We start from the raw sequence: 26,858 nt of genomic DNA on the forward strand, positions 1-26,858 counted from the left end.
CTATATTTTACTTTGTTTTTTTATTTTAAAAAGTTGGAATCACAAATTCACTTTAGTTTGAAATTTTTATTTTGACTATGTTCAAAATTTACGAAAACTTTTCTCTTGGACGGAATACCTATATTATTTTTCGAACCTATTTTTCATTATGATTATTATTTTTATTCATTCATTATATTTATGTATTTTATACTATACTTTAGTTCTTTTTATACTTGTTTTTATTTGACATTTTTTAGAACATATTTGTCTTCATTTAGACTTTTTCTTAAGATTTTTCAAAATTTCTGTATTAGAATTTTTAATCCCATTCTAAATGGGATTTTTGTGTCATTTTTTTTTGAGAAAAAATGCAATTGCTGACTGTACAGGGTGTCCTAAGTTTTAGGGCCGGCGGAAAACTAAGCATTTCTAATTAATTAAAAAAGAATTTTATAGTGTAAACGATAGAGGATTAAATACACTATAATTTGATGTTTTGATATTGTACAAAATTTTTAGCGTATGGCAGTGAGACCTTAAAAATTAAATTTGGAGAAAAAAATTTCTATTAACTGGAATATTTTCTAAATGATAGTTTTAAATAGTTAACATTTTGATTTAAAAATTTTTAAATAATTTTTTTCCAAATTTGGTTTTTAGGGTTTTACTGATATTACGCTAATAATTTTGAAAATATTGAAGCATCAATTTGAAGTTTATCTAATCCTCTATCGTTTGCACTTGCATTTTTTTTTTAATTTATTAGAAATATTTGTTTTTGCGCCGGCCCTAAATCTTGGGACACCCTGTACAGTTTGGGACACGAAATTTCGGAGATGACTTTTCTGTCAATACAAAAATTTGTTGTCTAAATCATTTTTATTGTCATCATGACTTATTTAAAAGTCAGAATGACACGTAAATGTCGATCCCTCTGTGACCATTAAAATGAGGTTAATAAAGTAAAGCCCATTTTAGAAATGATGTTAGTAGTTTGACAGTCCTGTCCAAAATTTCGTGTTTCTAACTGTACTAAAAGAACTGAATTGAACAAAAAGTAAAATTATTGCAAATTTTAGATAGACCATGGAATTTCAATTTGACAAAATTTTGCATTTTTGGGGCACAATTTTTTGGTCTCTTCAAAATTGCTTAATTTTGTTCAAAATTCATTTTGAGACTTTGTTTTTTGTTTTGTCTCCAATATTTTCAAATTTGATGGACCAAGTGAATTCAAATGGACAAAATCTGTCAATTTTTGCGTTTATTTTTCCAATTCCTCAAAAATTGCGTTTCATTTCATTATTCCTCGCTTTGTTGATCACCAAGTGGAAACCTTCAGCGTCGGCGTCCAGCCCTCGTTCTAAAAATAGCCTCGGATATGAAAAATCCTGGATTTAAGGAGTTCTAAGTAGAGACGCAGTTGCTTTTAATGTCCTAATCTATTTTTAATCACGGCAAGGTTAAACGATCATTCGCCAAACTCTTTGTTCCTTTCAAAATCTCACTTTAACCTTTCTTACTTCCAAGTCGGTTAAACCAAACCGGTGCAAATCTGCGTCTCGCTTTGGCAGAAAGACCATCTGCAGACGTAAATCGGTATTTTTAGACAAAGCTTGGACCAAAGCCAAACTATTCTGCGAAAAATCTTTCATTGGGGTCGGACAAACGCCTTCCACCTTTAGACTAAATGCGCACTTTGGCAACGGAATTTCCCTCTACTTTCGCGAACTTTGCCAAAATTTGTGAATCAAACACAAGTCATGCCTAACTTTGTTCTACACACTCAGAGGATTCTTTGTCCCCACAAGAAAAACAACAAAAAATCTGCCATAAAATTGGAAATTTTTCCAAACTGTTTTGTTTTGCCTCTCAGCTGGTTTTTGTTTACGTTTTAAAAATAGAATAATTGCAAAATTTCGCTTCTATCAATTCATTAAAGTAACGTGTGACCACGAGTTTGCCAGAATTCTTTACGTCATTTATTTTATTTAAAACTATTATACAGCTGTTTCCTGCCCTCGTATTTTCGAGAAATTTTCACGAAAACAATTTAAAATTCGAATTTTGGTTCAGGTAGACAAAAGATATCTCATATGAGACATTGAACCTTTAAATCGGGAAGTAGTAAATTGAAAAAAGCTTGGATGTTGGCCAGAAAAATTCCATTTTTGAAGGGTGGTTCAACGGTCGAGGCATTTTTTTAATTTTAAACTAATTACATACGAAAGATTATAAATTATTTTGTCCTCAGCACATATTTTACTCTGATTTATGTCAGCTGTCGTTGCAATTATTTTTGAGATTTCCTGTTTGTATATCTGGATGAACCAAAGCATTTCAACTGGACAAAATCTGTCATTTTTGGGGTTTATTTCACCTAAATAATCTTAATTCAAAGTGGAAATTACTACGAGATTTCTTTTTACTTTTACAAAAAATATTGTTTTCACATTATAAATAATTATAACCAAAAAAATAAAGTATAAAAAATAAGGAGGAAAGTTGTTATACAACCCTATAGTAAAATAACTAAATAATAATACAGTGTGATTAAAAAGTCTTTCTATCAAGTAGGCGTACTAGTTGAGGACGTATGTCGCTTGGAAGTTTGTATGTCAGCTAGATGTCAAAAAATTATTTTATAAAAATTAAAATATTGATCTAAACAAATTTAATTACTGTATGAAACATCTTAAAACACCCTAAAATGAGATGTAGTTGGAGTTTATTTATACAAATCGTTCACCACGATTTGTTGTTACAGTTTACAAAACAATATTTTGACATTTCTTATTTTGCTTGCTTGATAGATAAACCTTTTGATCGCAAATTTTTTGTACAAATTTCATTAAGGATTTGTTCACAGTTTGCAGAAAGTATCGAGCGATCAAGATAATTTGTAATCGAGTCATCCTTGGATTCGAAAACGTATGTCTGTAAAATGTCAAGTAAAATGACAAGTCGAAAGGTAAAATGGCCTGATGAAAAAGGTGATGATTATAATAACTAAATTTATAATTTACCTTCAAAAAACAGCTGTCCTACTCATATATTATTATACATCGGTGACTAATTCCAGCCCATTTTGCCGTTTTACCTTTCGACTTGTCATTTTATTTGACGTTTCACGTGTAGTTAGACATACGTTCTCGGATGCAAAGATGACTCCATTACAAATGATCTTGATCGCTTGATATATGCAACTAAAGACATTTTTTGGTTATATTTGGATGTTCCCACACATTTTCCACATTTTTTTTAAACAAACTACATTTTAATTAGGTAGGAATATTATATTTCGAATATATTAAAGACAGTTCAGTTGTTTAAAATCTAACATTTTCTAGATCCATTTTTAATTTTTTATGTGATTTTCCGCGAAAAATTAGAAAAAATAGTTGATACATTTTCACTAAAAATCATTATCCTCAAACTATAATGTTTGCATTAGTCCATCTCTATTTTCTACTTTAATTAGGTAAATAAAGTAATAACATACAGGGTGTTTATTTTAAATAATCAAGTTACTTGATTTTTGGCATTAGTCCAGTAGTTGCAGTCTCCAGTAGTTGCAAAAAATTGATCGAATTTCAACCATAATAATTTAGGACCACACTCAGTAAAAATTATTGCAATTGTTTTTATTCACTTTTTCTTTCTACCAAAGCCGCTGCGATTTTTCAAAAATGGTACTTTTTTCATAAAATTTCCCATAAATGATAAACGGTCCATGATAGATCCATAAAACGTAATACTCATATGGATTTTCTTAGAATTAAAAATTCTTTTAAATAAGCGCTTAATATACCGGGTGTTCCGTAAGAAAAAAATATAACTTTGTTGCGCCACCCTATATAGGAATTACCTATAATGAGAAAATATTTTTGGACTATAGAAAAGATGAATGTCTATCGTCCAAAAGAAACCGCATTTTGTTATCTTCTTTACTGTCAGAGTAATCTAAGAAATATGAAGCTCTGGGACATCCTGTATGATCTAACAAAATAAATAGGCTTTCGTAATAACTATTTTTGAAAGTGCTATAAAAATTTTTGTTTGTATTTTTAACAATTTGCGTCAAAAATAATTTCTAAATAAAACTTGCTTTTACTAAATGTTTTTCTTTCACTTTTTTTGAAAATTATCAAATAAAAGGAGAAATATTTTCGTAATGTAACAAAAAATCCTGTTTGTTATGGATTTTACAACACGTATTTTTAATTATAACATAAAAACTGGCATTTTCCTTATCAGGTTTCCCATTTCTTCAAAACATTTCGTTAGAGAAAAAATTTCAAAGAATTTGATTTAGAGCAATTTTGTATTACTGTCCTTAATACTAACCTAGTTTTTTTTTTTAAATAATTCGCAAAATTGTTTAAAATCTAACATTTTCTAGATTCATTTTTAATTTTTTATGTGATTTTCAGCGAAAAATTAGAAAAAATAGTTGATACATGACCTTTTTTCATTTTCACTAAAAATTATTATCCTCAAACTCAATGTTTGCATTAGTCCATCTCTATTTTCTAATTAGGTAAATAAAGTAATAATAAAGTAATAACATACAGGGTGTTTCATTAAAGAAATCAAATTATCTACTTGATAGTTTGCGAATGTCGACACTCTCCAGTAGTTGCAAAAGTTTAATCGAATTTCAACCATAATAATTCACGACCACACTCAGTAAAAATTATTGCAATTGTTTTTATTCACTCTTTCCTTCTAACAAAGCCGTTGTGATTTTTCAAAAATGGTACTTTTAAATTGCACATAAATGATAAACGGTCCATGATAGATCCATAAAACCTAATATGGATTTTCTTAGAATTAAAAACTCTTTCAAATAAGCGCATAATACACCGGGTGTTCCGTAAGAAAAAATATAACTTTGTTGCGCCACCTATAATGACGAAAATGTTTTTGGATCATAGAAAAAATGAATGTCTATCGTCCAAAAGAAACCGCATTTTGTTATCTTCTTTACTGTCAGAGTAATCGAAGAAATACGGAGCTCTGGGATACCTATATGATCTAACAAAATAAATAGGCTTTTGTAATAACTATTTTTGAAAGTGCTGTACAAATTTTTGTTTGTATTTTTAACAATTTACGTTTACTAAATGTTTTTCTTTCACTTTTTTCGAAAATTATTAAATAAACGGAGAAATATTTTCGAAATATAACAAAAAATCCTGTTTGTTATGGATTTTACAACACGTATGTTTAATTATAATATAAAAACTGGCAGTTTCCCATTTCTTCAAAACATTTCGTTTTAGAGAAAAAAATTCAGAGGATTTGATTTACATTACCCTTTATAGCAATTTTGTATTACTTGTCCTTACTACTTACCTAGTTTTTTTTAAATAATTAGCAAAAATATTGCTATCCGATGAATCAAACGCAAATGAAAAATAGTGATTTATTATACAAAACGATAAACAATCTTTATCGTCGTGTATAATACAACATTTTTTGTTAAAGAAAAAATAAAGTTTTAAAAAAAATACAATTTTTGGCATTTCTCAATACGTCAGATTATTTTTAACAGACTTAAAGCAAGTTTAAGCCTTGTTGAGTCTAATTCGAAGAATAAAATATTGTATTCAACTCATTTGAGTGTAAATCAAACGCTTTATTCCACCTTGTGGATGATAAAATTTGTAAATTTAAATAAATAAAATAAGTTAAAACATTTTATCTACCATTGCTGTTAAAGTGTTACTTTATCTACCCTTGCGGTTAAAGTGCTACTTTATCTACTCAAAAGAGTTGATAAAGAAATAGTTTAACATCTGCTATAGAAAAAATAAAATAAACACAAATATACGTAGATAAAAAATAATAAACGAAGGTTAATCATTGTTGGTAGTAAAATTACGAACAGGAACAGTAGGAACATTATTTAGGGTCAAGGTCCGACTTTGTTTATACGATTTTGAATCACTATCTTGACGGAAACTTCGTGTACTGTTTAGAATTCTAAATAAATTTTTTCGATAATTTTTTTATCTAATCAGAGATTTATTCCACACATTTTCCGTAACTTTCTCTTCCAAAGGCTGGGTTTAAGGACAAATTTTTCCTTTACGTAGAGTAGATACATAATAGCAATAATAAAAGCTTGTCGTTAATATAATTATGATTAATAAGAGCAGTGGTCTTGATGCAGAAAACTTGTCTTGGGAAATCATTGGAAAAAAATAAGTGACAACTCAATTTTTTCTCAATTTGAAATATGTTGTCAAATCTGACACTAGTCAACTGTCACTTGGAACGCCTCACCCCTCAATGGAGCAAGAAAAACTCAACAAACACTACCTGGAATACGACATCTTCCTCAAACGTGCGAAAAAAGACTTCGACAATCGGTACAAAGTGGTGGAATTCAAGCCGAACGCCGACCTCTCCGACTTCCAACTGATCAAAACCCTCGGTGCTGGTTCTTTCGGACGCGTCGTCCTCGTCAAGCACAAGACAAAGGGCGATAAACTCTACGCCATGAAATGCATGGATAAATTCCACATCGTCAAGAGCAAACAAGTCGCACATACTATGTACGAAATCCGAGTTCTGGATGCAGTCCGATTTGATTTCGTGATAAATCTTGATTATTTTTTCAAAGACAACGTCTATTTGTTCATTGTCATGCCGTTCATTAACGGGGGAGAGATGTTTTCGCATTTGAGAAACATGAAGAAGTTTGACGAAACGTTGAGCAAGTTTTATGCCGCGCAAGTCATTCTGGCATTTGAGTATTTGCATTTTTTGGGGATGGTGTATAGGGATTTGAAACCGGAGAATATCTTGATTGATAAAGATGGGTATTTAAAAGTGACGGATTTGGGGTTTGCGAAGAAGATTGATGATCAAAGGACGTACACGCTATGTGGTGAGTCGGTGGTGATATTTTGTTTTGATTCTGATAGTCAATATCACCAAATATAGTTGATAATTCTTGATAATTTGATATCAATAATCAATAGAGACCGGATTTTAGGTAAAATGTCTTTTTGATTCTACATGGTGCACCAAAACTCGCGCCCCAGAGAAAATTTTCAAGTAAGCTAAGATATCAGGAACAAGAAAAAAATGTTTAATTTTAATGTTTAATTTAATTTTGACATTTATTTTTTGACATTTGACAATTTAATGATACTGATGATCGTGTATATGTTTTTTTTACAATTATTTAGTAAAGGAACAAAAAATTTGCCAATAAAAGCCACAAATAACATTGAACATAGTTACAATTTAGGATACAGTTTCCTTGTTTCCTCTTTTAATAACCTATAGCAAAAAAACTTGGAAAATTATTTTTCCAACAGAAATAAATAGAGTCAAAGTGCAAACTTTAAATCCTCATAACTTCGAAATTTTTATAGATATTTTTTTTTAACATTTTTTCCATGTTCCTGGTATCTTACCTTATATGGCATTTTTCTCTGGGGCGTGAGTTCTGGCGCATCCTGTATTTAAAGCCCGTAGAAGGGACCCAAAATTTTAAACGTTTCTTGCGTCTTAAAATCCTAAAACGCCAGTATTCGTCCTAAACACCAAACATAGCCTTTTTTGAAATTCTTTATTACAAATAATTTATTTTTTTTAACTTTATTTCGGGACTGTCTTATCGCCTTTCTGTCATTAGGTATATTTTTTCCTTCTCCGCTTTAATAAGTAAGTCAAGTTTACTATTTTGAATTTACAGTCTCAACCGGAAGTGAAATATGCGAGGTCCTTGTTGTTAGCTACGAAAGTAGGTAATACCTACTTCCGTGCCCTGGATAAAAAACAAAACGCGCGCGTTTTGAATTTATTTCATTTTACGAGTTTTTGATATACAGGATGTTCGGTTTAAGTCGCCCCGGCTGATAACACCTAAACTTACTTCTTTTTTTCAAAAAGTAAATATTTAAATAATAATATTTATTCTGGGCTTTCGTAATAAATGTATCAAATTTTTTTAGCACAGGTGTTGCCGGAAATGCTACCAAATTTAGTTTTTCAAATGGAATACCCATGTTTTTTTCCTCGAAACAATAATAATTGACATGAAAAATACGGTAAACCACTATTTATTACATTTTGCGTAACACAAAGCAATCAGAAAACATCTTAAATCTTAGAATTTCATAAGGAAATTGGTCGCGTAGCCTGATTTTTAATTTTAAAGAAAGGTGTGAATAAAAAAAATGCTTGGATACAGTTTAATTGTTGGTTTGACAAAATTAGTTTGTCAGTTTTTGACAATTGGTAGACAAGCTTGAAATATTTTTCAAATGCATTAAAAACGAACTTAAAGAAAAGACATCAGACTACAGAAAAATATCCAAATAGAATTCATCAAAATCGTTGAAAATTCAGTCGATTGAAAAACGACAAACATGATCATTTCTTAAAAGTAAAAAACCCATTTTTTGTTAGTGAAAAACAAGAAAAAAGAAGCCTGTATATTTTTTGTACTAAAATTAAGATTTCCAAAAAAAAACGAAAACATGGGTCAATTATTTTTTAATAAAGATTCAGAATATGCAATAAAAAAAAATATGTGCAACGACCAATTTGTCAAGTTTCTTTAAATATCAAGAGATCAAGATAATTTGTAATTGAATCATCTTTGGATCCGAAAACGTATTTCTGTTTTTGAAGAAAGTGCACGTGAAACGTATAATGACAAATTGAAAGATAAAACTGCAAAATGGGCTAGAATTAGTCGCTGACCGTTAACGGTCTTTTTTGAAGGTACCTAAATAATAAATTTAGTTTATAAAATCATCATTTTTTTGAACATACCTACCGTTTTACCTTTCGACTTGTCATTTTATTTGCCGTTTCACAGACATACGTTTTTGGATCCAAAGATGAATTATCTTGATCTCTCGATATAAATATTTAGTTAAAATTTATGTTAAAGTGGCGCTCTGCGAAAAAGTGCTGTTTTTGGTCAAATTCAACTACAGTTATCTCACAAATTATAAAAGATGTGACTTTGATTTTTGTATATGTTAGGTAATGTTGATACCTTTTACTAATCATTTACTAAATTTTATTAATGTACATAAATAAACATACAACTGACATTAAAAATCGTAAAAATTCTTTGTTTCGAATACTTCATCGAGTTAATCTTAAGAACCATAATACGTAGACAAATGGCATTTGGACCACATGAAAACGCAATAAAATATCTATTTAAATTGCCAACTTTAGGAAAATTTTGACTTTTAATTGAAAAGATTTTTTGATATCTACGTGAAAGGAATGAATTTTTTGGAGGAAAGTTGGAAAAAATGCAAAATTACAATTTATTTGTCAGTATAGCCATAGAAAAGTCCCAAGCTATAGAAATAAGAATGTAATATCTTTATTTTATCGCCACTTCTGTGACTTCTCATAATCTTTTTCCTGTATGAAATAGTGAAACCTTCTGATTCAAAATTTGTTAGAATAGAATTCTAATAGAATTCATTGGTAACACAGATTCTTCTTTTACACAGAAATCAAAAGTTTATGACCAATTTCTCATTAAAAAAATACTATAGCACGAGGTTTATGTCCCCGGATTGAATTTTCAAGAAGAATTTTTTTTTTTGATATTGTGGCAAATGTACAAAGGAATAACTTTTCTTTTGCTTAAACTGAAACGCGTAAATCTGTAATTAAAACTTTATTATTATTCTAACTCAGTTAAAGTTCATTTTTCTTTTGATTTTGGACAAAGCATAAGAGTTTACGCAAGTTAAATAACAAAAATTATTTCAAGTTAATAGAAAAATGAATGACTTTTCTTAACACTGAGTCAGAATCACGATCGTAAGTCAGAATAATGAAGTTTTAATTATAGATTTGTTCGTTTCAGGTTAAGCAAGAAGTGTAATTCTTTTGAAGTTTTGGCGTAAAATTAATGATAATTTTTATTTACTTTTGCAAACTCAATCCGGGGACACACTGAATTTGATTTATTATTTTCTAAGATATTATAAATTAAAAAACCATATTCTCTAGGATTTTATGACCTATTTTTCTATTATAATATCCTTTTTAGCATTTTTTAACATCCTAAAATCCGTTCGCTAGAATCAAAAATTGGTGTAATTTGTTGATACACCTAATACCTACATACATCGCCAACTAACAACCATTTAAAATATCAAAATAGCATACAAAACCCTTAAGTTTGAATATCACATTTTTTGTATTGTATTTTACATTAATTTTTGATCGCTTTTGTTATAATTTAGATCGAAATATTGTCTACCGAAATCATTGATATTTAATATATCGCCCCTCAAACTTCAATGTCATCCACATTTTTCCGAGTTTTGTCAATTATCATCAATTTTTGCTCGTCTACTTTATTAACGCGTCTAGATATTTCAAATAATTGATGTATCATCCCCTCACACCCCCAATATCGCTCACTCGGCGTCCTACGATTCAAAAAATTCACACCTTTGATAAAAATAACTGACAATTTTCGTCGAGGTGAACGCTCTTTAACGGCAGTGGGAGCACAAAACCGCCAAGCAGTCTGTAAAAGCCGTCATTATCCTCGATAAAACCACTAATTAACAACCCTGTTATCTTATCAGGAACTCCCGAATACCTAGCACCTGAAATCATCCTCAGTCAAGGCTACAACAAATCAGTTGATTGGTGGGCAATTGGTGTCTTGATTTTCGAAATGTCGGCTGGATATCCGCCATTCTACGCCAAGGATCCGATGAAAATATACGAGAAAATCGTCTCGGGAAAATTCACCTGTCCTCAGCATTTTTCCAAAGCGCTGCGAGACCTCGTGGCAAATATTTTGCAAGTTGACAGGACAAAAAGGTACAAAATAAATATCGCCACGTGCGAAAGTTTATTATTTATGGAAGGTTGTAAACGAAATTGGTATTTGGTTTAAATAAATAGATACGCTGCCAAAAGCTTAAAATAATTGGAATTTTACAAGTGCTAAAAACAAAGATTTTATTCCGATTTTCTGAAGAAAGTGGAGAAAAAGTGATGCGCGTCTAACATATGTTTTAATGTAACTTTTAATTTCACTTCAAGTCACGATTAAGCTTTCGTTTTTTAATCACAATTTATTTTGAGCAAAATTTGTGTGTAGTTTTTAATTTAAAATTTTTAAATAATTCTGTCGTCTGTGATAAAATGCCGGATATCACCTCGACATGGGCTAAATTTAGACACATAACATTGACTTGTGGATTTTTTACGTCTCAACAACAAAAATTCACAACTAAAAATATTTTTTCCACTTGACTGCAATAACAAAATTTTGTTAATACAGAATAAAATAATGCATCCGGTGAAAACGCATTTGGAAATGACATTTGAGAAAATAATTCGAAGCAATTTCCGTTTGAAATGAAAGTGATTTGAATCAGAAAACTTTCGATAAATGCGACGCAATTAGTTTAGCACAGAGGCAAGTGCGCTGATTGTATAGTTTCTCAATCGTCGACTAATATACGAGTTGGTTCTACAATTTGTGAAAAAATTAAATAAAATCCGCTCTGATTATTGTTACAAAAACCGAGCAATTCCTTTGTCTCAACGCGATTAACCGTGAAACCGATCTTCGAACGGATGTCCTAAATATACAAATGTTTATCTTTTCAGCCGCGAAAAACATCTTTTCAATGCCACTCATTGTTTAACGCATTTCCACGTGTAAAGCCCTAATTCTCGGCACGCTTCACGAGTAACTTTCACCTCAATGATAATTTTTTAATGAAATTTATGGAAAGTCTTTTAATTTAATTATCACGAGGAAGTAAATAAGTGCAAATATGTTTATTAGGTATGGAATTTTGAAAAACGGAAGCAAGGACGTGAAAGGTCACGAGTGGTTTAAAAGTGTAGATTTCGACCAGATTTTGCGTCGGAGAGTCAAGCCATCATTCAAACCCAAAGTGAGAGATGCAGGAGACACTAGCAATTTTGATTATTATGATGAGGAGCCATTCAGGACCAGCTCCAAGGAGGAGTTCGCTGAGGAATTTGCAGAAATCAAAATACCAACAAAATAAATAATTCTTTTCAAATTGTGTATTAGTGTTACAGATAGACATGAATCCACATACCTACAACCTAGATACTTACATTTTTTCAAAATAAATACAAAAATCGAACAATTAATTAAACTCAGTAGTATTACACGATTTGTTTAACCTGTAGGTACTAATTCTTTCTTGCTTAACTAACTTATCACCAATGAAATACTTAATCATCGTCATCGTCGTCATCATCCGAGACGTATCTCTTTGCCGCGCGTTTACGCCGACCACTGGTTTTTTTATTCTTCAATTTTATCTTCATTTTCACCGATTCACTGTCTGATTTATCTTCATCTTTATCATCATCCGAGTCTGGAACACCTGACTCGATACGTTGCTTCGCATTGGTGAAAACCGATTGAAGAACGATGCTATCTTCATAGATGAGCGATGCTTCTTCGTTGTAGATTTGGGCGTTTTGACACAGAAGCATAAAGTCACGTTCGAGGTCATTAAAATCGTTATACTGAAAAAAAAGTTTAGGTCTTTGTTTTTGAAATCGATTTAGCTACTTTTCCGTCCTCAATTCGACCCAAAATCTTATTGATGTCCATCGGTTTTTTAATAATTTCATAATAGTCTGGGTAGTCTTTCCGAGGTGGTAATTTCATAAACGGTTCGCTCAAAAGACGACCGTCACTAAAAAAATCATAGAAAAAAATGTATGCAACTCGTGTTTCTTACCTGTCTGTATATCTCGTCACAATATTCATTAATTTTCTCATTTGACGTTTCACTTTTAAATCAGCGCTCGACTGCCCTCTTCTCCTTTTACTAGTCCCAACTTCACTATCCGAATCATCTCCTCTCTTTTTCCTCTTTCGTCCACGTCTCTTTTTAACTTTTTCTTCTTCATCGTCTTCATCATCATAATCCCCTCCTTCATCAATCGCTTTTAGCCACTCTTTCTCCGTCAGACTATCAGTATAATCAACTTCCTTTCTCTGTCTAGTCCCTCGACCCAAAGCCGACTCTGTTTCATCATAATTCCACGGATCGACCTCATCATCATCCTTCACCAACCAATCCGGAAGCTCACTAATTTCCATCATACGAGGTTTTCGGTTTGGACCCAATTTCGCCTCCTCACGTCTTCTCTCCAAATCCATTTTTTGGAAAAGTTCGAATTCGGCCTCAGACCTCGCCACCATTTGATTGACAGTTTCATCATCGGGGACTTCATTTTCTTCCTAAACTTGTAACCTCATCACCTATTACAAAACACTTTAACATTGTTTTACCTCTTCTTCATCGCCATCTTGATGCAAAATACTCTGCAAGAACTGCTGCCTCTCCGATCCTGTACTCTTCTGGTCAAACATTCCCGCCTGGATGACCTTTTCATCCATGTTTAATTTATACCGGGCGGCGGCTAAAATTCGCTCCTCAACCGAATTCACAGTCATCAAACGCAAAACACGCACTTCGTTTTGTTGACCGATACGATGAGCACGATCTTGGGCTTGCAAGTCCTATTAAGTCGCCGATTAATAAACGAGTAAGTGAATTAACACAGGGCGACAAAACAAAAAGTCATGTCGTGACAACTTGACATATTTTATATCATATTGTTCGTCTCAGTAAGTCAAATCAAATGCACTAGAAAAATTTAAAAAAGTCCACACACTTTGAACTAATTAATTTTTTTCTAATTTAAATGAATTTAAAATACTTTAACTTTAAAAAATCATTACTCAATAACTATTAGGCCGATTTCCTTCAAATAAAGACAATTCTAAAGGGATGGACTTGCCCTTTAGAATGATATGCAATTTGAAATTGAATATTGTCAAACTTTTCTTCGGACAGTGTTCGAAGAAGTTCGAAGTAATCTAAGAAAAACCCCACGAGTAATTTTTTTTTCTTCGTCACCATCATGTAGAGCATTTTTTTTATTAGTAAGAATCCAAATTTTTAAAATAATATACCGAGTAGTTTTTAAGATATGTTCTTTTTGAAGTTAAGGTTTGCTATTCAGGTATTGTGCCATATAGGAGAAATGCATGTTAATATTACTTAAAATTGCATTTTTATAAAAGTATTTGTTTTAAGACTCTTCTTTTGCTTAAAAATGGTCAATTGCACCTTATTTGTTCTAGCTTTAAATATAAGAACAAATCTTTTTCAAATTAAATGACTTTCCATTCAGATTCCAACCTGTTTACTTTGTTCTAGCTTTCTGAACTTTTTTTTTGAAAATGTTCTCAGCAAATGCTTTTTCATCACTTTCTACTGACGTTGAATGCAATAAGTCAGTTGCTTCGTGTGCAACTGTTATCACAACAACTACTACCTACAAGCTAAGTGAAGCTGATCGTAGAATGTACCAACAGAATAAATCAGGTGACTTATTGCATTTAACAGCACTCAAAAGTGATGAGAAAGCATTTGCTCAGAACATTTTCAAAAAAAAAGGTCAGAAAGATAGAACAAAGTGAACAAGTCAAAATCTGAATGGAAAGTGATTTGATTTGAAAAAGATTTGCCCTTATATTTAAGGCTCGTGCCATAAACTTCTAGATCCTCTTTGTTCAATGATCAGTGGTCATTTTTAAAACAAAAAACTCTTTATTTGCTTTAATTAGTACGCATGTACTCTTTATTTGTTTTAAGTAAACAAACAGTTTTTGTTTATTGTAATTAGAACAAAGAAGGTGCAATTGAGTCTTAAAACAAATACTTTTATAAAAGTGCAATTTTAAGTAAGATTAACATGCATTTCTCCTATATGGAGCAATGCTTGATTAGCAAACCATAACTTCAAAAAAACCATATCTTGAAAACTACTCGGTATATTTTTTTGAAAATCTAGATTACAACTAATAAAGAGATGCTCTACACGATGGTAATAATGAAAAAAAAATTACTCGTAGGGTGTTTCTTAGATTATTTACTTCGAACACTGTTCGAACAAAAGCTTGCCAATATTCAATTTCAAATTTTAAATCATTCTAAAGGGCAAGGCCATCCTTTTAGAATGGTCTTTATTTGAAGAAAATCGGCCTAATAGTTATTGAGTAATGATTTTTTAAAGTTAAATTATCTTAAATTCATTTAAATTAGAAATAAATTATTATGTTCAAAGTGTGTGGCCTTTCTAAATTTTTTTAGTGCATTTGATTTGTCTCACTGAGACGCACAAAATGTGATAAAATTTGTCAAGTTGTCATGACATGACTTTTTTTTTGTCGCCTCGTGTAATCGTTATTACCTGATGGGGATTCCAATCTGAATCGAAAATAATGACAGTATCGGCACTTTGCAAATTCAAACCCAAACCACCGGCTCTTGTGGATAGCAAAAACAAGAAATAATCACTGTTTTTCGCATTGAATTTCTTCAAGAGGTCGCCACGGTCTTCGGCTTTGGTGGTACCATCTAGACGCAAGTAACCGAAACCTCGCCACGATAGATAGTCCTCCATGATGGTCATAAGTTGCGTCATTTGACAGAAAAGTAAGACTCGATGACCTGTCACTTTCAATTTCGGGAGAATTCGATCCAAAAGTTCAAACTTTCCAGACGCTCGGTATAAATCAGGTCTATAAAAAAAACATATAGTAATCGATGATTCAAGTATCGTCCACTGACCCTGAAATGACTCCACCCGAAATCCCCACGTGGTCACAATACTTCTCCTCGATATTTTGGAACATAAATGGATGATTACACAATTTCCTCAACTGTACTATAGTATTCATCAGGGCTTTCGCGCCCCCTTTACCCTTGTTACCCTTTTCGGAGCCATCGGTCAATAAAACACCCTTACTTTGCATATGTCTACAACCCAATTATTATTCAAATCATATCAAAAACCCACCAACTTACTTGTAAAGAACTTTTTGCAATCCTGACATATCACACTTGATTATATACTCGACTTTGTCGGGTAATTGCGACTCCACTTCTTTCTTTAATCTTCTGAGTAAAAACGGTCGGAGAACTTTATGCAAACGTCGAATAATCAAAATCGTTTCTTCTTCATTCAATTCAACTTTTTCACCAGTTGTGGCAAAGGGTGCATTGAACCATTGCTCAAAAGTTGAGCAACTTTTGAAAATCGAAGGAAGGAGGAAATTGAGAAGGGCCCACAACTCGGGGAGTTTGTTTTGAAGAGGAGTACCGGTAAGAAGGAGACGATGAGGGGCTAAATAGTGGGTGTTTAAAACTTGAGTTAGTTTGCAATGGTGGTTTTTCATTCGGTGACCTTCGTCGATTATCATATACTTCCAAGGGAGTTTTGCTAATACTCCCTTATCCTTGATCACATATTCGTAAGTGGTCAGAAGAACGTTAAATTTAGTCGAACGCATTTGACTCTGGATGGCTCTACGGCCGGCCGGGGAGCCCTTATAAGACACCACCACCACAGAAGGGGACCACTTTTCGAACTCGAGTACCCAGTTTGATAAAGTTCTGTGAAATAATAAAATTGAACTGCGCCAATTTCTTTATAGAAATTGCGACTTACGATAGAGGTACTATGATGAGATAAGGGCCATTAACCTTCTTCTTCTCCATTAAATAAGTGATAAGGGCTATAGTTTGAATGGTTTTACCCAAACCCATCTCGTCGGCCAAAATCCCGTTCAAATTGTTGTTATAGAGAGATACCAACCATTCCAAACCTTTGGTTTGGTACTCTTTTAATTTACCATTGACCATGATGGAAGCTTGTTCAGTTACGATTTCATGTACAGTGTGAGCAATACTAAAATTCGGGCTTGTACCACAATTTCACATTATTTTTAGACAACCTACCTGTAATAAGTCTGCTCTTCATTTGCATTCTTGTGATACTCATCATCTTCAACTTTTGCTTTATTGATAACATCTTTAGCTTTATCTTCTTCAGATCTATTCTCATCGTCTCTTCTTTTATCTAGAAGAATTTTATTTTAAAACAGTGATGATATTTCTCACCAAACCCACTTTCTTCTTCATCATCATCCGAATCCTCATCATCCGAATCCATAGCCTCCCATCCTGGATGTTGTAGTAACCACTCCTGCAATTGACTCAACATTGGTGCATCTTCTCCTGATAATTTTTTGCCAGTTGTGGTTTCAATCACAGTGACCGGCCTATCAGACCCTTGGGAACCATCAGCCAACAACCCTTCGGCTCGTTTCTTCTTCTTCTGGAACAGTCAAGTCAAAACATACGACATGAATACACACATCCATACCTTTTTCCTCTTCTCTTCCTCTTGTTGTTTGCGTTTCTGTTCCAATTTGTGTTGTTTTACCATTTCGGTCAAGTTGGCAATATACTCGTCGGTTTGCGATAAGAGGAACGCCAAGCGTTTATCCTTTTTCTGATCAATCAATTTCCTATAACCTTCTTCGTCTTCGGCCATGAGTCGCCTCATACGTTCTTTCTCGATACGTTCTTGTTCTTTCTTTTGTTCACGTTCGGCATTAGCGTGGTAATTCATCACGGCCTTGTTTAACCTCGCCAACTTCGCTTGATTATTCCGATGGAACTCTTTAAAGTCCTTCCCGTGTTGGAGGACAGAAGTGAGAAACTCTTGATGTTTCTGTCGCCTCTTCCTCTCAGCTTCCAATTTCTGTTGTTTTTCCAGCTTTTCAGTAGCCCGAGCTTCGCGTAAACCTTGCCTTTTCGTCCTCTTATAAGCTTTAACATTGACAGCGGTCTCTAAAGTCGTATCACGTCTTGTACACGCAATTATCTCGCTTCTCAATTGTCTTTGAAAATTTAAACATCGTAAAGCCCTTAACTCAATCTGCGCTTGAATTCGTAAATCCTCGGACATGTTCGTCGGTAAATTACTCAACTGTTCCATTCGGGCTGCTATTCTCGACGCTAACCGATTTTCGCGTTCCTGTAGCAAAACCACCGGATCGATTCCGACCGGTTTTGGTACCGTAGTAACCCGGTTTTGTTTAGTAGAAGTTTGCTGGTTTCCGGTTTGATTCGGTTGGTTAGGTGCTCCGGGCCTGATCCCAGTGGCGTTCTGTTGGGCCGGAGGGCCGGGTTTCACTCCTTGTATTTGAGCCTAAATCAAATTCAATCACTAATTCGATCATTCCCTACATTTGTAATTATATTATTGCCATTGCTCGAATGCTATGCTTTGAAAAAGTGGATTTTACCTGTTGTTGGACAGGTCCGGGAGGACCCGAAGTGGGTCCCGTTTGGGATCCGGGCGGTCCCGGAGGTCGCATCGCTTGTTGTGAAGCGCCACTTTCCGGTGGAAGTGGTTCGTTAGCTTCGCTAGCGGGTGGACCACCCTATAAATTCGTTAATTCCATTTTGCTTTTTTTTCGTAATTAGTCTAAACATGCACTGCACTACTACTATCTACTGATGCACTACTTTTTTCGTGATTAAAATGCTAATTCGTTGAGTTTTAATGGTTCTAAATGGGTTTTTATCGGTCGCAAGTTGTTGCGTATTTTATGTTGTTTTTTTTTTTTTATTATTTAGGTAAGACTTTCTACCACATTTGCATGCTAGTTTTAAACTAATAATCACTACAAAACAGCACGAGCAAGCAAAAAATTCAGCACAGCATAAAAGGAAAGGCAATAATAGTAACAGGGTGAGCAAAAATTAATTAGCAATTCTGATAAAAAATATTTATATAAAAAGTGTAACAACTCAAATTTAAAATATATGTCTTGTTAGTTATTAATTAAAATACACTATAAAAAAATCCAATGCTTATTTTAAGATTCTAAATATTCTTCGTTTTTCCTCTTAGTCAATTTTTTTTTTGGTTTTTTCGTCTTATTAAGTTTAAAATTTATCAACCTTGAATTTGAACTTTTAGGAAAATTACGTTTTCATGTGGTTTCTAACTAGAATTCTCAGAAGTAATTTGTGGTTGACGGTTGACGTATTCTGTCAACCTACTCTCAACTATCAATTGAGTTATTCATACAAATTTTTGACACTAGTTACGATATCTCTGTTTTGTCACCAGCAGAAACCAACCTAACCAAATTTATGGCAACCTAGTCACGAATATCCCTAACTCCTAAGTAGTAATTTCTTGTTGATACGACAATAAGTGTACGTTATGTGCATAAAATGAGTTAAACATACGTTGTCACTAACTATACAAAATGTGCGTCAAGTTACACCTCAAAAATGACAATGACACTGACATTACAACCACAGAAGCAAATGAACAGGTGTCATTTCTATGTACTGACATAGAAATGACACCTGTTCATTTGCTTCTGTGGTTGTAATGTCAGTGTCATTGTCATTGTCAATGTCATTGCACTGGCAATGTAATGCCAATTAAACTCTGAAGATTATACAGGCTGTTCAACAAATCGCACACTTCCTTGAAAGGGAGTAATTGGGTAGTCCCCCAAAGTACTGAAAAAATGTTTAAAAAATTCTATCTGTCAAAAAATTTTGATATTTATTTTTTGACATTTGACATTTTTTAAGTCTATTTAATGATACTGATGATCTTGTATATGTTTTTTTTACAATTATTCACTAAAGCTACATAAATTTTGTCAATAAAAGTAACAAATAACACTTAACAGAATTACAATAGCCTGTAGTAAAAAAACTTGGAAAATTATTTTTCCAATAGAAATAAACAGACATAGTGCAAAATTTAAACTCTCATAACTTCGGAATTTTTAGAGATAGAAAACATTTTTTTTTGCTGTCTAGGGCACCGCCCGATGATATAGTGTCACGGAAGTGCGCGATTTTTTGAACAGGTTATACAGGGTATGACCTTGACTCATTTTGTGTAACTAATATTTAATTTGTATTTTGTAATTTTTAGTATTTTTAATTAAATCATAAAAAAGACAGTTATATTCTTTTTATTATTATAATTTTATTATTTATGAGAAATTAACATTTTTTATTCTATTGGTCGTTATTGCTCCTGTTTGTTTTTTCATTATTATTATCATTATTATTACAAGTTTATTCTTATTTTTTTCTATCGTCCATTTAATTACCTGTAGAATCTACTCTCATAAAATTTATTTTTCGTGTTTTTGATTGCTAAAAAAGTTTTATTCTTCGACACTGTCAAAATTTACGGTTTTCCTCCCGTGTAAGGAAGTTTTGACAACTGTTTAGCATTTCTCAATACGAAACGTCAAATTATTTTTAACCGATTTAAAGCAAGTTTAAGCCTTGATGAGTCTAATTCGAAGAATAAAATGTTGTATTCAACTCGTTTGAGTGTAAATCGGACACTTTATTCCACCTCGTGGATGGTAAACCACTCGTTACACTTGTGGTTTAAAAATCCACTCGGTCAAATAAAGCGTCCGATTTACACTCAAACTCGTCGAATAAATAACTATTGTCAAGACAAAATTTCTCAAAATTACTTATTGTTTAATTTTTTTGGGTACACAATGGGTTTTCCGTAATCCTCGGCAAAAACAAATGGATTACAGCTTTATTACTCTCTAAACTAAAACTCAACATGCATTACTCACCTGGGGCTGTGGTCCTTGTGGCTGAAATGGACTTGAGGGGGGCGTAGGACACTGAGGAGTCCCATCGGGCCTCTTCCCTTGCACAGCATTTACAATCTGCGGACTTAAGGGCTGATTCCTTGCCAACATCCTATAGGCCATTATCTGGGCCCTTAATTGCGCCATTTGCATAGGGCTAAAAATCGTATTACTTCCATTGGTTCTGGCCCTCAGGGCCAATAATTGCGAGTATCTGGGATCCTCCTGCATCCCTTTCTCCTCCATGGAGTCTATAGCTCTTTGGAGGGCGTTTAAATTCTCCTGACCTTGAGGAGGTTGTCCCGGCTGGCCAGGTGGACCCGGAGGCGGGCCTTGGGGCCCCGGCGATGACGACGGATTCTGGAAAATTTGATAATTATGCGTATTTACACAACCTGGTTTTAATTAAGAAAATTATCTTATTCGAGGCCTTCAGACTGTTTAAATATGAAAACAATTCAGTTTTACTTTCGTTATCTAGGTCAAATAGAAGAAATTCAAATTGTATGCATGCTAATTTTTTCTCGTGATGTTTATGAGCCTAGTGGTATTTCCATTGAGCTTAAACCGGGGAAAAGATTAGAAAAAAATTGAAAGTCAATTAGTGATTCAAGGACTTGTTTATATTTCTACTTCAGTGTTCAGTGTTCGAGTGAACCAAGATGAGTGAACAAATCCAAATTTATTTCGATTTCGTTTTACCTCTGGTCAAAAAGGCTGGAAAAGTGATCCTGGAAGCTAAAAATATTGAAATTGAAACGAAAGATGAAATCTACGATTTGGTGACGATTTACGACCGAAAAGTCGAAGACGTACTCATCAAAGAAATTAAGTCAAAATACCCCAACCACAAGTAATTGACAATTTTTTTCTTCAAACTATCACACCAAAATTTTTAGGTTTATTGGGGAGGAAGAGTCATCAGCAAAGAGCGAAATTTCCCAATTGACAAATGACCCAACTTGGATTATAGACCCCATCGATGGGACGGCCAATTTCGTCCGGAATTTTCCCATCACGTGTATTTCGATAGGACTGACAATTAACCAAGAACCAGTCTTGGGGGTAATATACAACCCCTTCATGGATGAACTCTACACTGCCATGAAGGGACAAGGGGCCTACTTGAATGGAAAACGCATTTTTACGAGTCGACAAACAGGTACGAAGCGTCGCGAGTGCGGTAATTCACCATTAATCACCGATTAACATACGAGTCGGAACATACCGATTTTGTTATCAAATATGCAATCGCAATTTTTTGATATATTAATTGTTTCCAAATATGCAAGAATTCTCATTATTCCAGGACCGGTTCGTAGAAAATAGAAATGTATGTAAATTGCCATTTAAAAAATATTTTTAGTACGATCCTGGAATTATGAAATTTGCTCTATTAGTGAAAATCATTTCAGTTGATGCCAACTAAACATCAAAAAATTACACAACAGTATTTTTTAAATAAAGTTGACACACCCTGTATAATTTAGATATCCAAAAATCAGTTCTTAATTACGAACTGTCTCTGGCTCGGTCTGAAAAACACCGCGAGTTGTATCTCTACCGACTGACCCATTTAATCGCAGTGATTCAGGGGTAACAACCATTCAAGATAAAAATTACTAAATTTATTAATTTTTTTAATTGACAGAATTCGTTCAATGGGTTCGGCCGCTTTGGGCTTATGTTATGTGGCTCGAGGCTCCATGGACGCCTACCAATGTGATGGGTTATACCCATGGGACGTCGCCGCCGGAGTTCTAATAGTCAAAGAGGCTGGTGGAGCTGTTGGCGACTCCACTTGTAATTAAACACATCTTTTGTGTTTTTTTTTGTCAATTTTTGAATTTTAGTGGGTAAAGAATTCGACATAATGAAACCCAATTTCATAGCAACGGCCTCCAAGACCCTCTTGGATCAGTTCCTCCAAGTCGAAAAACGCGCAGATGACGAAAGATTGGCTGCACTACTAGTTAAGAAGGCCAATGTTGGATGCAAATAGATTTTTTTTTATTAATTGTAATTAAAATATGCAATAAACTTAAGGAAATTGGTTCGGCATCAATTGTTTTATTGTAAATAGATAAATAAAGGTGGCCTTGGTATTACACTACCAAGGAAATCACTGTGAAATTGTTTTGAATTATTTATGTAATCTGTAAAGCAAATTGTCGGTAATTTATGACAATTCGACGGTAATTTATTAATTAGAAAAACGGTCAAAATAAAAACAAATACTAGTAGTTAACATGTCACTATTATAATTAGATAACTATGATTAAAATAGTCATTTGCTTGACTAGTTGGCCATGAGAAACAAAAGGTAGCAAAATCTCTAATAATGATTTACTTTGTTAATATTTCTTAAGAAATTTTTTCTTTTGAAAAAGAAAAAGCAATCTGTTATCAATGTTATCATAAACATTCTCTTGTTTTATTAAATATTTTTCTAGAGTGCTTTGATCCTTTCACAGCAAACTCATTCCTACACAGAAGTGATAATATTTTATGTCAAAAAAATGCTGTTATTTTTTAAAGTTTTTCTTGATTTTTAGACCCCTAAGTGGTTCACTCTCACACGAAAATGACACATCACCCTTGAATATGAAGACAAAATGCGATTTTTTAGATCTAGAATATAGATACTAAAAATACATATTTTTAATGTAGTATAATAACTTGCTTGTCCTTTGATAGAAGACCAAAATATTAAAATTATCTAGAATTGTTAAAAATATTTGATGTGTCATTACCTGTCCTTGTTGGGGGTGGCCCCCCATAGGCATAGGATGCCCTGGATAGGGCTGTCCTTGCTGCATATTATGCGCGGGGCCCATGTGTGGCGGCGCCCCCGGCTGCATCGGATGCCCCTGTGGCGGCGGCGGTCCGCCGTGCGGATGTCCTTGTGGAGGCGGTCCTCCCGGCTGCATTTGCATGGGAGGCCCTTGTGGATGTCCCTGCTGAGGCGGCGGTCCGCCCATATGGTGTCCTTGTGGTGGCGGATGCCCTTGATGGTTTGGATGTCCTTGAGGAGGCGGCCCTTGTGGCGGCATGCCTGGATGAGGTTGTGGCGGATGTGGAGGCATATTCGGGTGCGGTTGAGGGGGCATGTGATGCCCTGGATTTGGCTGCATTTGAACCATATTAGGGTGATTGGGTGCCGGATTCGGAGGCATGGAATGTGGGGGTGGTCCGTTCACGTGACCCATGGGCGGAGGCCCTTGGTACGGGCTGTGAGGCGAAGGGGGTGGAGCCGGACTCTGGATTGGGGGGCCCATGGGACTGGGGGCTTGTGGCGGCGGCATGGGACTGCTCTGGGGCGATGGACTCGCCATTTTTCTGGAAAAAACATAGAAGGCATTTCTCATTTGTTTCAAATGGACCAATCAGGAGGCGTGAGACTGTCTCTCTCTAGCACATCTAAGTGATCCGAAATCACTCCTAATGAGTTTTTACCGAATAATTTACTATTTTTGAAAAAAATAACCCTTCCTTGGCGTTATTCTATATTCTTCTGTATCATATTAAATTACCAAAGCAATCTTGATCGTCCCTACAGTTTTTCTGGATATGTCAAAAATCAAAACAGGCCAACTTGATCGCCTCAATTCCTGTCATTTAAAAAAAAGCAACTTTCTTGTAACAAAACCGTCACTAATTCAAAAATATCAAATAACAGACGTTGATTGGCCCACTTCATGTCATTTAAACCGCCTTTTACCCACGCTTCGAGGTTACGCGTAAGCATCAAACCGGTAGTAGTGACTAGTGTTTCCCTTAAACTCCAGAAAAGCCAGGTAAGTCAAAAAATCCGCTATAAAACTACCCACAATAAAAAAACGTGAATTTTATACAGTTCATAATATATCTAAGAAATAGCAATGCAATGACCTCTGACTACTTCACATATCCGGTCGGTTTTCCCACTGAAAAAACCTACCTAAGTTATGTAAACACTAATTAGAGATTTCCCAAACTGAGCACTATGTTTTCTGCATTTTCCCAATTTCCGAAAAGCATTGGAAAGCTCACAATTTATGATTAAAAGGCCGAAATCACTGACGCCATTTTAACACCAACTTACGCTCTCGATCTAGAGCTTTCTTTCTATTTTCTATCGCACTTTTCCTATTGGTTGAAAAGAGATGGCGTTGTTGTTACAGAGGGCGCTTGACACAACATACGAGGAGGGAAATTTGAATTTTTATCACGATGGAGAATCTCCATTTCATGGTTGAGTGTTTGAAAGAATACAATTATTCCCGAATACACCAAATGGCAGATAAAGAAATTATCGAAATTTTTGGTACTGTTAATAGATCGTTCCTCGTGTCATGGATTTTGAAACAAATGGATGATCGTTTTGTTGAGATTTGTGAGAATGCAAATAAAGAAAAATTGGCAGATATAATCTATTGTTACGGATTTTGTAATGCTAATGAAAAGAATCAATTTATGAACGGAGAGTGTGACTCCACAAAACAGGTAATGATTTAAAATCATCTTATCTAAGATGAAGTTATGCAACACATAATACTTATTTTTTTAGTTTCTGATACTTACCAACATGTTTAACGCCTTAAAGACTTTTTCCGGGACCAAAACTGTTGATGTTGATGATAGCACCTTTTCCTCCAACCACATTCAAAATCTTCTAAACTTTAATGTAAATTTATTTCCAACTTATGGACCAACAGAAACCCTAAATCCTACTAAACGTGCCAACAAAGTTCAAGAATATCACCAAGAAATTTCAAACTTAAAAGCTCTTCTCAACTCATCAAATCAAAATCAAAATATTTCAGTTGATCCACTTTTGAAAAACCAATTGGAAGAGGCAGTGAAACAACTAGAGCACACTTGTCTCGATTTTAGGAGGAAAACTCTTAGTTTGGTACAGCACAGACCCGACAGGGAAGCGGAAAAAGTTAATTTTCCGGAAGACTTCCTGGAAGTACTTGAAGCGTGTTATCAAAAATTTGAAAGGGTCTTTGAGGTAATCTAATTCTTTTAGGTTGAAATATTTAATTGTGTTTTTTAGTTTATGAAGAGTTTGAACACTGTTCTGGCTTTCAAGGGAGAAAATCTTAGAGTGGAAAATGTTGAATGTGAAAATAAAAACACAGAAATGTTAAGAGAACTTGCAGAATTGTGCAACGAAATTAACGCAATGAAGGGGGAGGATTGAAACAATTTTTTACTTTGCATTTTTTAATAAAGTTAAAGATAATTTTTTTCTTAAAGTGTAAGTTATGCAACCAACTATCTACTTAAGTTTTTTATTTCTTCCAAAATCAAATTTGTGACTTCAAAACCCTCATCTACCACTCTTTCAACCACATCAAAATGGTCTACATTCTCAACATTTATCCATTTTGTCACCAAACCGCCATTTTGAAGCTTCTCGTTGAACATTTTTGCCTGTTTTTGAAACTCAGGACTATCATTTTTGGCCGAAATCACATAAAATTTTGTTGTTACCCCACTAACTAAATTTTGCAACAAAGGGCTCAGCTCTTTTGCTTGATCCTGACTTAGGTTTAATGGCTCATTAACACAAGTTTTGGGTAATTCTCTCAAATCGTAAATTCCTGCAATTAGAAAAACCGATTTAATCATGTTCCTGTCTTCATTTGAAAGATTTAGGGCCAAGTTTGTATACAAAGTGGCTACTACATGGGCGCCAGCCGAATATCCTGCCAAGTAAAAACCTCTAAAACTAAAAATCAGTAAAATGTAATTTTGTTATAGTCGTACTTGGAGCCGTTTTCTTTTGCATAATTGAGACATTTCTTAGTTGCGACCACTACTTCGTTGATAATTTGGCTCAAAGTGACTTTAGGGCACAACTCGTAGCCTATAAACATTGATTTGATGCCATTTTTGTGCAAAATGGGGGCCAAAAAGTGATAAGTGGCCCGGTTTAGATACTCTTTTTGCCAATAGCCCCCATGGACGAAAACCAAAATTGGGGCATCTGAAAATTCGTTATTTCAAGGATAAACTTTGTTGAAATGGTACCATTGCTCAAGTCGGTTCCAAAAATATCGATTTTTTCTTTCTCTAATTCTCCATATTTGACATTGAGTTGGGACGGTATTTCCTGTCTTGCTGTCTCACTTCCTGGAAAATTCTAATTAATTGGATTGATTAATTAGTTTGTGTGTACCTTTAGTGGCAAATTCTAGATGTTTGTTAACTATTACATCAGGTGAGAATCTTTTGGACCACTGGTTTGGTAAAAACAATTTTTCAGTGCTTTTCTCAAAATCTGTCATAATGGAGATATTAAAGTGAAAGTAGGTCGACTTGGAGGGATATACGCGGTTTT

At 33.9% G+C, this 26,858-nt stretch overlaps 5 protein-coding genes across 6 annotated transcripts; 3 read left to right on the forward strand and 2 right to left on the reverse strand.

Moving 5' to 3' along the window:
- Positions 1 to 6,151: 6,151 nt before the first annotated feature.
- On the forward strand, positions 6,152 to 12,044 carry LOC123009910 (cAMP-dependent protein kinase catalytic subunit beta-like). The gene is made up of 3 exons (XM_044406480.1): positions 6,152 to 6,880; positions 10,581 to 10,821; positions 11,801 to 12,044. The coding sequence occupies exons 1-3, from the start codon at positions 6,280 to 6,282 to the stop codon at positions 12,027 to 12,029; spliced, it is 1,071 nt and encodes a 356-aa protein (XP_044262415.1). The 5' UTR covers positions 6,152 to 6,279; the 3' UTR covers positions 12,030 to 12,044.
- On the reverse strand, positions 12,024 to 24,626 carry LOC123009909 (ATP-dependent helicase brm). Of its 2 annotated transcripts, none has more exons than XM_044406479.1 (15): positions 24,468 to 24,626; positions 23,281 to 23,866; positions 20,510 to 20,887; positions 18,173 to 18,310; positions 17,245 to 18,075; positions 16,989 to 17,193; positions 16,818 to 16,938; positions 16,528 to 16,767; positions 15,885 to 16,472; positions 15,648 to 15,836; positions 15,268 to 15,598; positions 13,298 to 13,528; positions 12,741 to 13,246; positions 12,569 to 12,695; positions 12,024 to 12,522 (listed from the first exon to the last, which is right to left on the reverse strand). In XM_044406479.1, the coding sequence occupies exons 2-15, from the start codon at positions 23,860 to 23,862 to the stop codon at positions 12,223 to 12,225; spliced, it is 4,767 nt and encodes a 1,588-aa protein (XP_044262414.1). In that variant the 5' UTR covers positions 23,863 to 23,866; positions 24,468 to 24,626; the 3' UTR covers positions 12,024 to 12,222. The 2 variants fall into 2 exon arrangements, with proteins under 2 accessions (XP_044262414.1, XP_044262413.1); XM_044406478.1 differs by having other exon boundaries at positions 16,989 to 17,196.
- On the forward strand, positions 21,031 to 22,588 carry LOC123009915 (inositol monophosphatase 1-like). The gene is made up of 5 exons (XM_044406486.1): positions 21,031 to 21,380; positions 21,427 to 21,689; positions 22,018 to 22,123; positions 22,179 to 22,330; positions 22,381 to 22,588. Exons 1-5 carry the CDS (start codon positions 21,190 to 21,192, stop codon positions 22,527 to 22,529), a joined length of 861 nt encoding a protein of 286 aa, XP_044262421.1. The 5' UTR covers positions 21,031 to 21,189; the 3' UTR covers positions 22,530 to 22,588.
- Positions 24,169 to 25,770, forward strand: LOC123009914. The gene is made up of 4 exons (XM_044406485.1): positions 24,169 to 24,324; positions 24,691 to 25,012; positions 25,077 to 25,523; positions 25,569 to 25,770. Exons 2-4 carry the CDS (start codon positions 24,740 to 24,742, stop codon positions 25,713 to 25,715), a joined length of 867 nt encoding a protein of 288 aa, XP_044262420.1. The 5' UTR covers positions 24,169 to 24,324; positions 24,691 to 24,739; the 3' UTR covers positions 25,716 to 25,770.
- LOC123009912 (kynurenine formamidase-like) lies at positions 25,726 to 26,858 on the reverse strand. The gene is made up of 4 exons (XM_044406483.1): positions 26,697 to 26,858; positions 26,549 to 26,650; positions 26,285 to 26,504; positions 25,726 to 26,240 (listed from the first exon to the last, which is right to left on the reverse strand). The coding sequence occupies exons 1-4, from the start codon at positions 26,803 to 26,805 to the stop codon at positions 25,790 to 25,792; spliced, it is 882 nt and encodes a 293-aa protein (XP_044262418.1). The 5' UTR covers positions 26,806 to 26,858; the 3' UTR covers positions 25,726 to 25,789.

The sequence above is a fragment of the Tribolium madens genome, unplaced genomic scaffold, assembly GCF_015345945.1.
Source record: "Tribolium madens isolate multiple individuals breed KSU strain unplaced genomic scaffold, Tmad_KSU_1.1 Scaffold_7;HRSCAF=85;Tcas5.2_LG10, whole genome shotgun sequence".
Lineage (NCBI taxonomy): Eukaryota > Metazoa > Arthropoda > Insecta > Coleoptera > Tenebrionidae > Tribolium > Tribolium madens.

Coding starts and splice junctions, on each gene's coding strand:
- LOC123009910 (XM_044406480.1), top strand. CDS start 6,280: ATGGAGCAAGAAAAACTCAACAAACACTACCTGGAATACGACATCTTC. Junction 6,881..10,580: donor AAGGACGTACACGCTATGTG/GTGAGTCGGTGG, acceptor TTATCTTATCAG/GAACTCCCGAATACCTAGCA. Junction 10,822..11,800: donor CAAGTTGACAGGACAAAAAG/GTACAAAATAAA, acceptor TATGTTTATTAG/GTATGGAATTTTGAAAAACG.
- LOC123009915 (XM_044406486.1), top strand. CDS start 21,190: ATGAGTGAACAAATCCAAATTTATTTCGATTTCGTTTTACCTCTGGTC. Junction 21,381..21,426: donor TCAAAATACCCCAACCACAA/GTAATTGACAAT, acceptor CAAAATTTTTAG/GTTTATTGGGGAGGAAGAGT. Junction 21,690..22,017: donor TTTTACGAGTCGACAAACAG/GTACGAAGCGTC, acceptor TGTATAATTTAG/ATATCCAAAAATCAGTTCTT.
- LOC123009909 (XM_044406478.1), bottom strand. CDS start 23,862: ATGGCGAGTCCATCGCCCCAGAGCAGTCCCATGCCGCCGCCACAAGCC. Junction 16,939..16,988: donor GGATGATGATGAAGAAGAAA/GTGGGTTTGGTG, acceptor AAATTCTTCTAG/ATAAAAGAAGAGACGATGAG. Junction 15,599..15,647: donor TCGGGTGGAGTCATTTCAGG/GTCAGTGGACGA, acceptor TTTTTTTTATAG/ACCTGATTTATACCGAGCGT.
- LOC123009914 (XM_044406485.1), top strand. CDS start 24,740: ATGGAGAATCTCCATTTCATGGTTGAGTGTTTGAAAGAATACAATTAT. Junction 25,013..25,076: donor AGTGTGACTCCACAAAACAG/GTAATGATTTAA, acceptor TTATTTTTTTAG/TTTCTGATACTTACCAACAT. Junction 25,524..25,568: donor AATTTGAAAGGGTCTTTGAG/GTAATCTAATTC, acceptor TGTGTTTTTTAG/TTTATGAAGAGTTTGAACAC.
- LOC123009912 (XM_044406483.1), bottom strand. CDS start 26,805: ATGACAGATTTTGAGAAAAGCACTGAAAAATTGTTTTTACCAAACCAG. Junction 26,651..26,696: donor TCTAGAATTTGCCACTAAAG/GTACACACAAAC, acceptor AGAATTTTCCAG/GAAGTGAGACAGCAAGACAG. Junction 26,241..26,284: donor GCAAAAGAAAACGGCTCCAA/GTACGACTATAA, acceptor TTTTAGTTTTAG/AGGTTTTTACTTGGCAGGAT.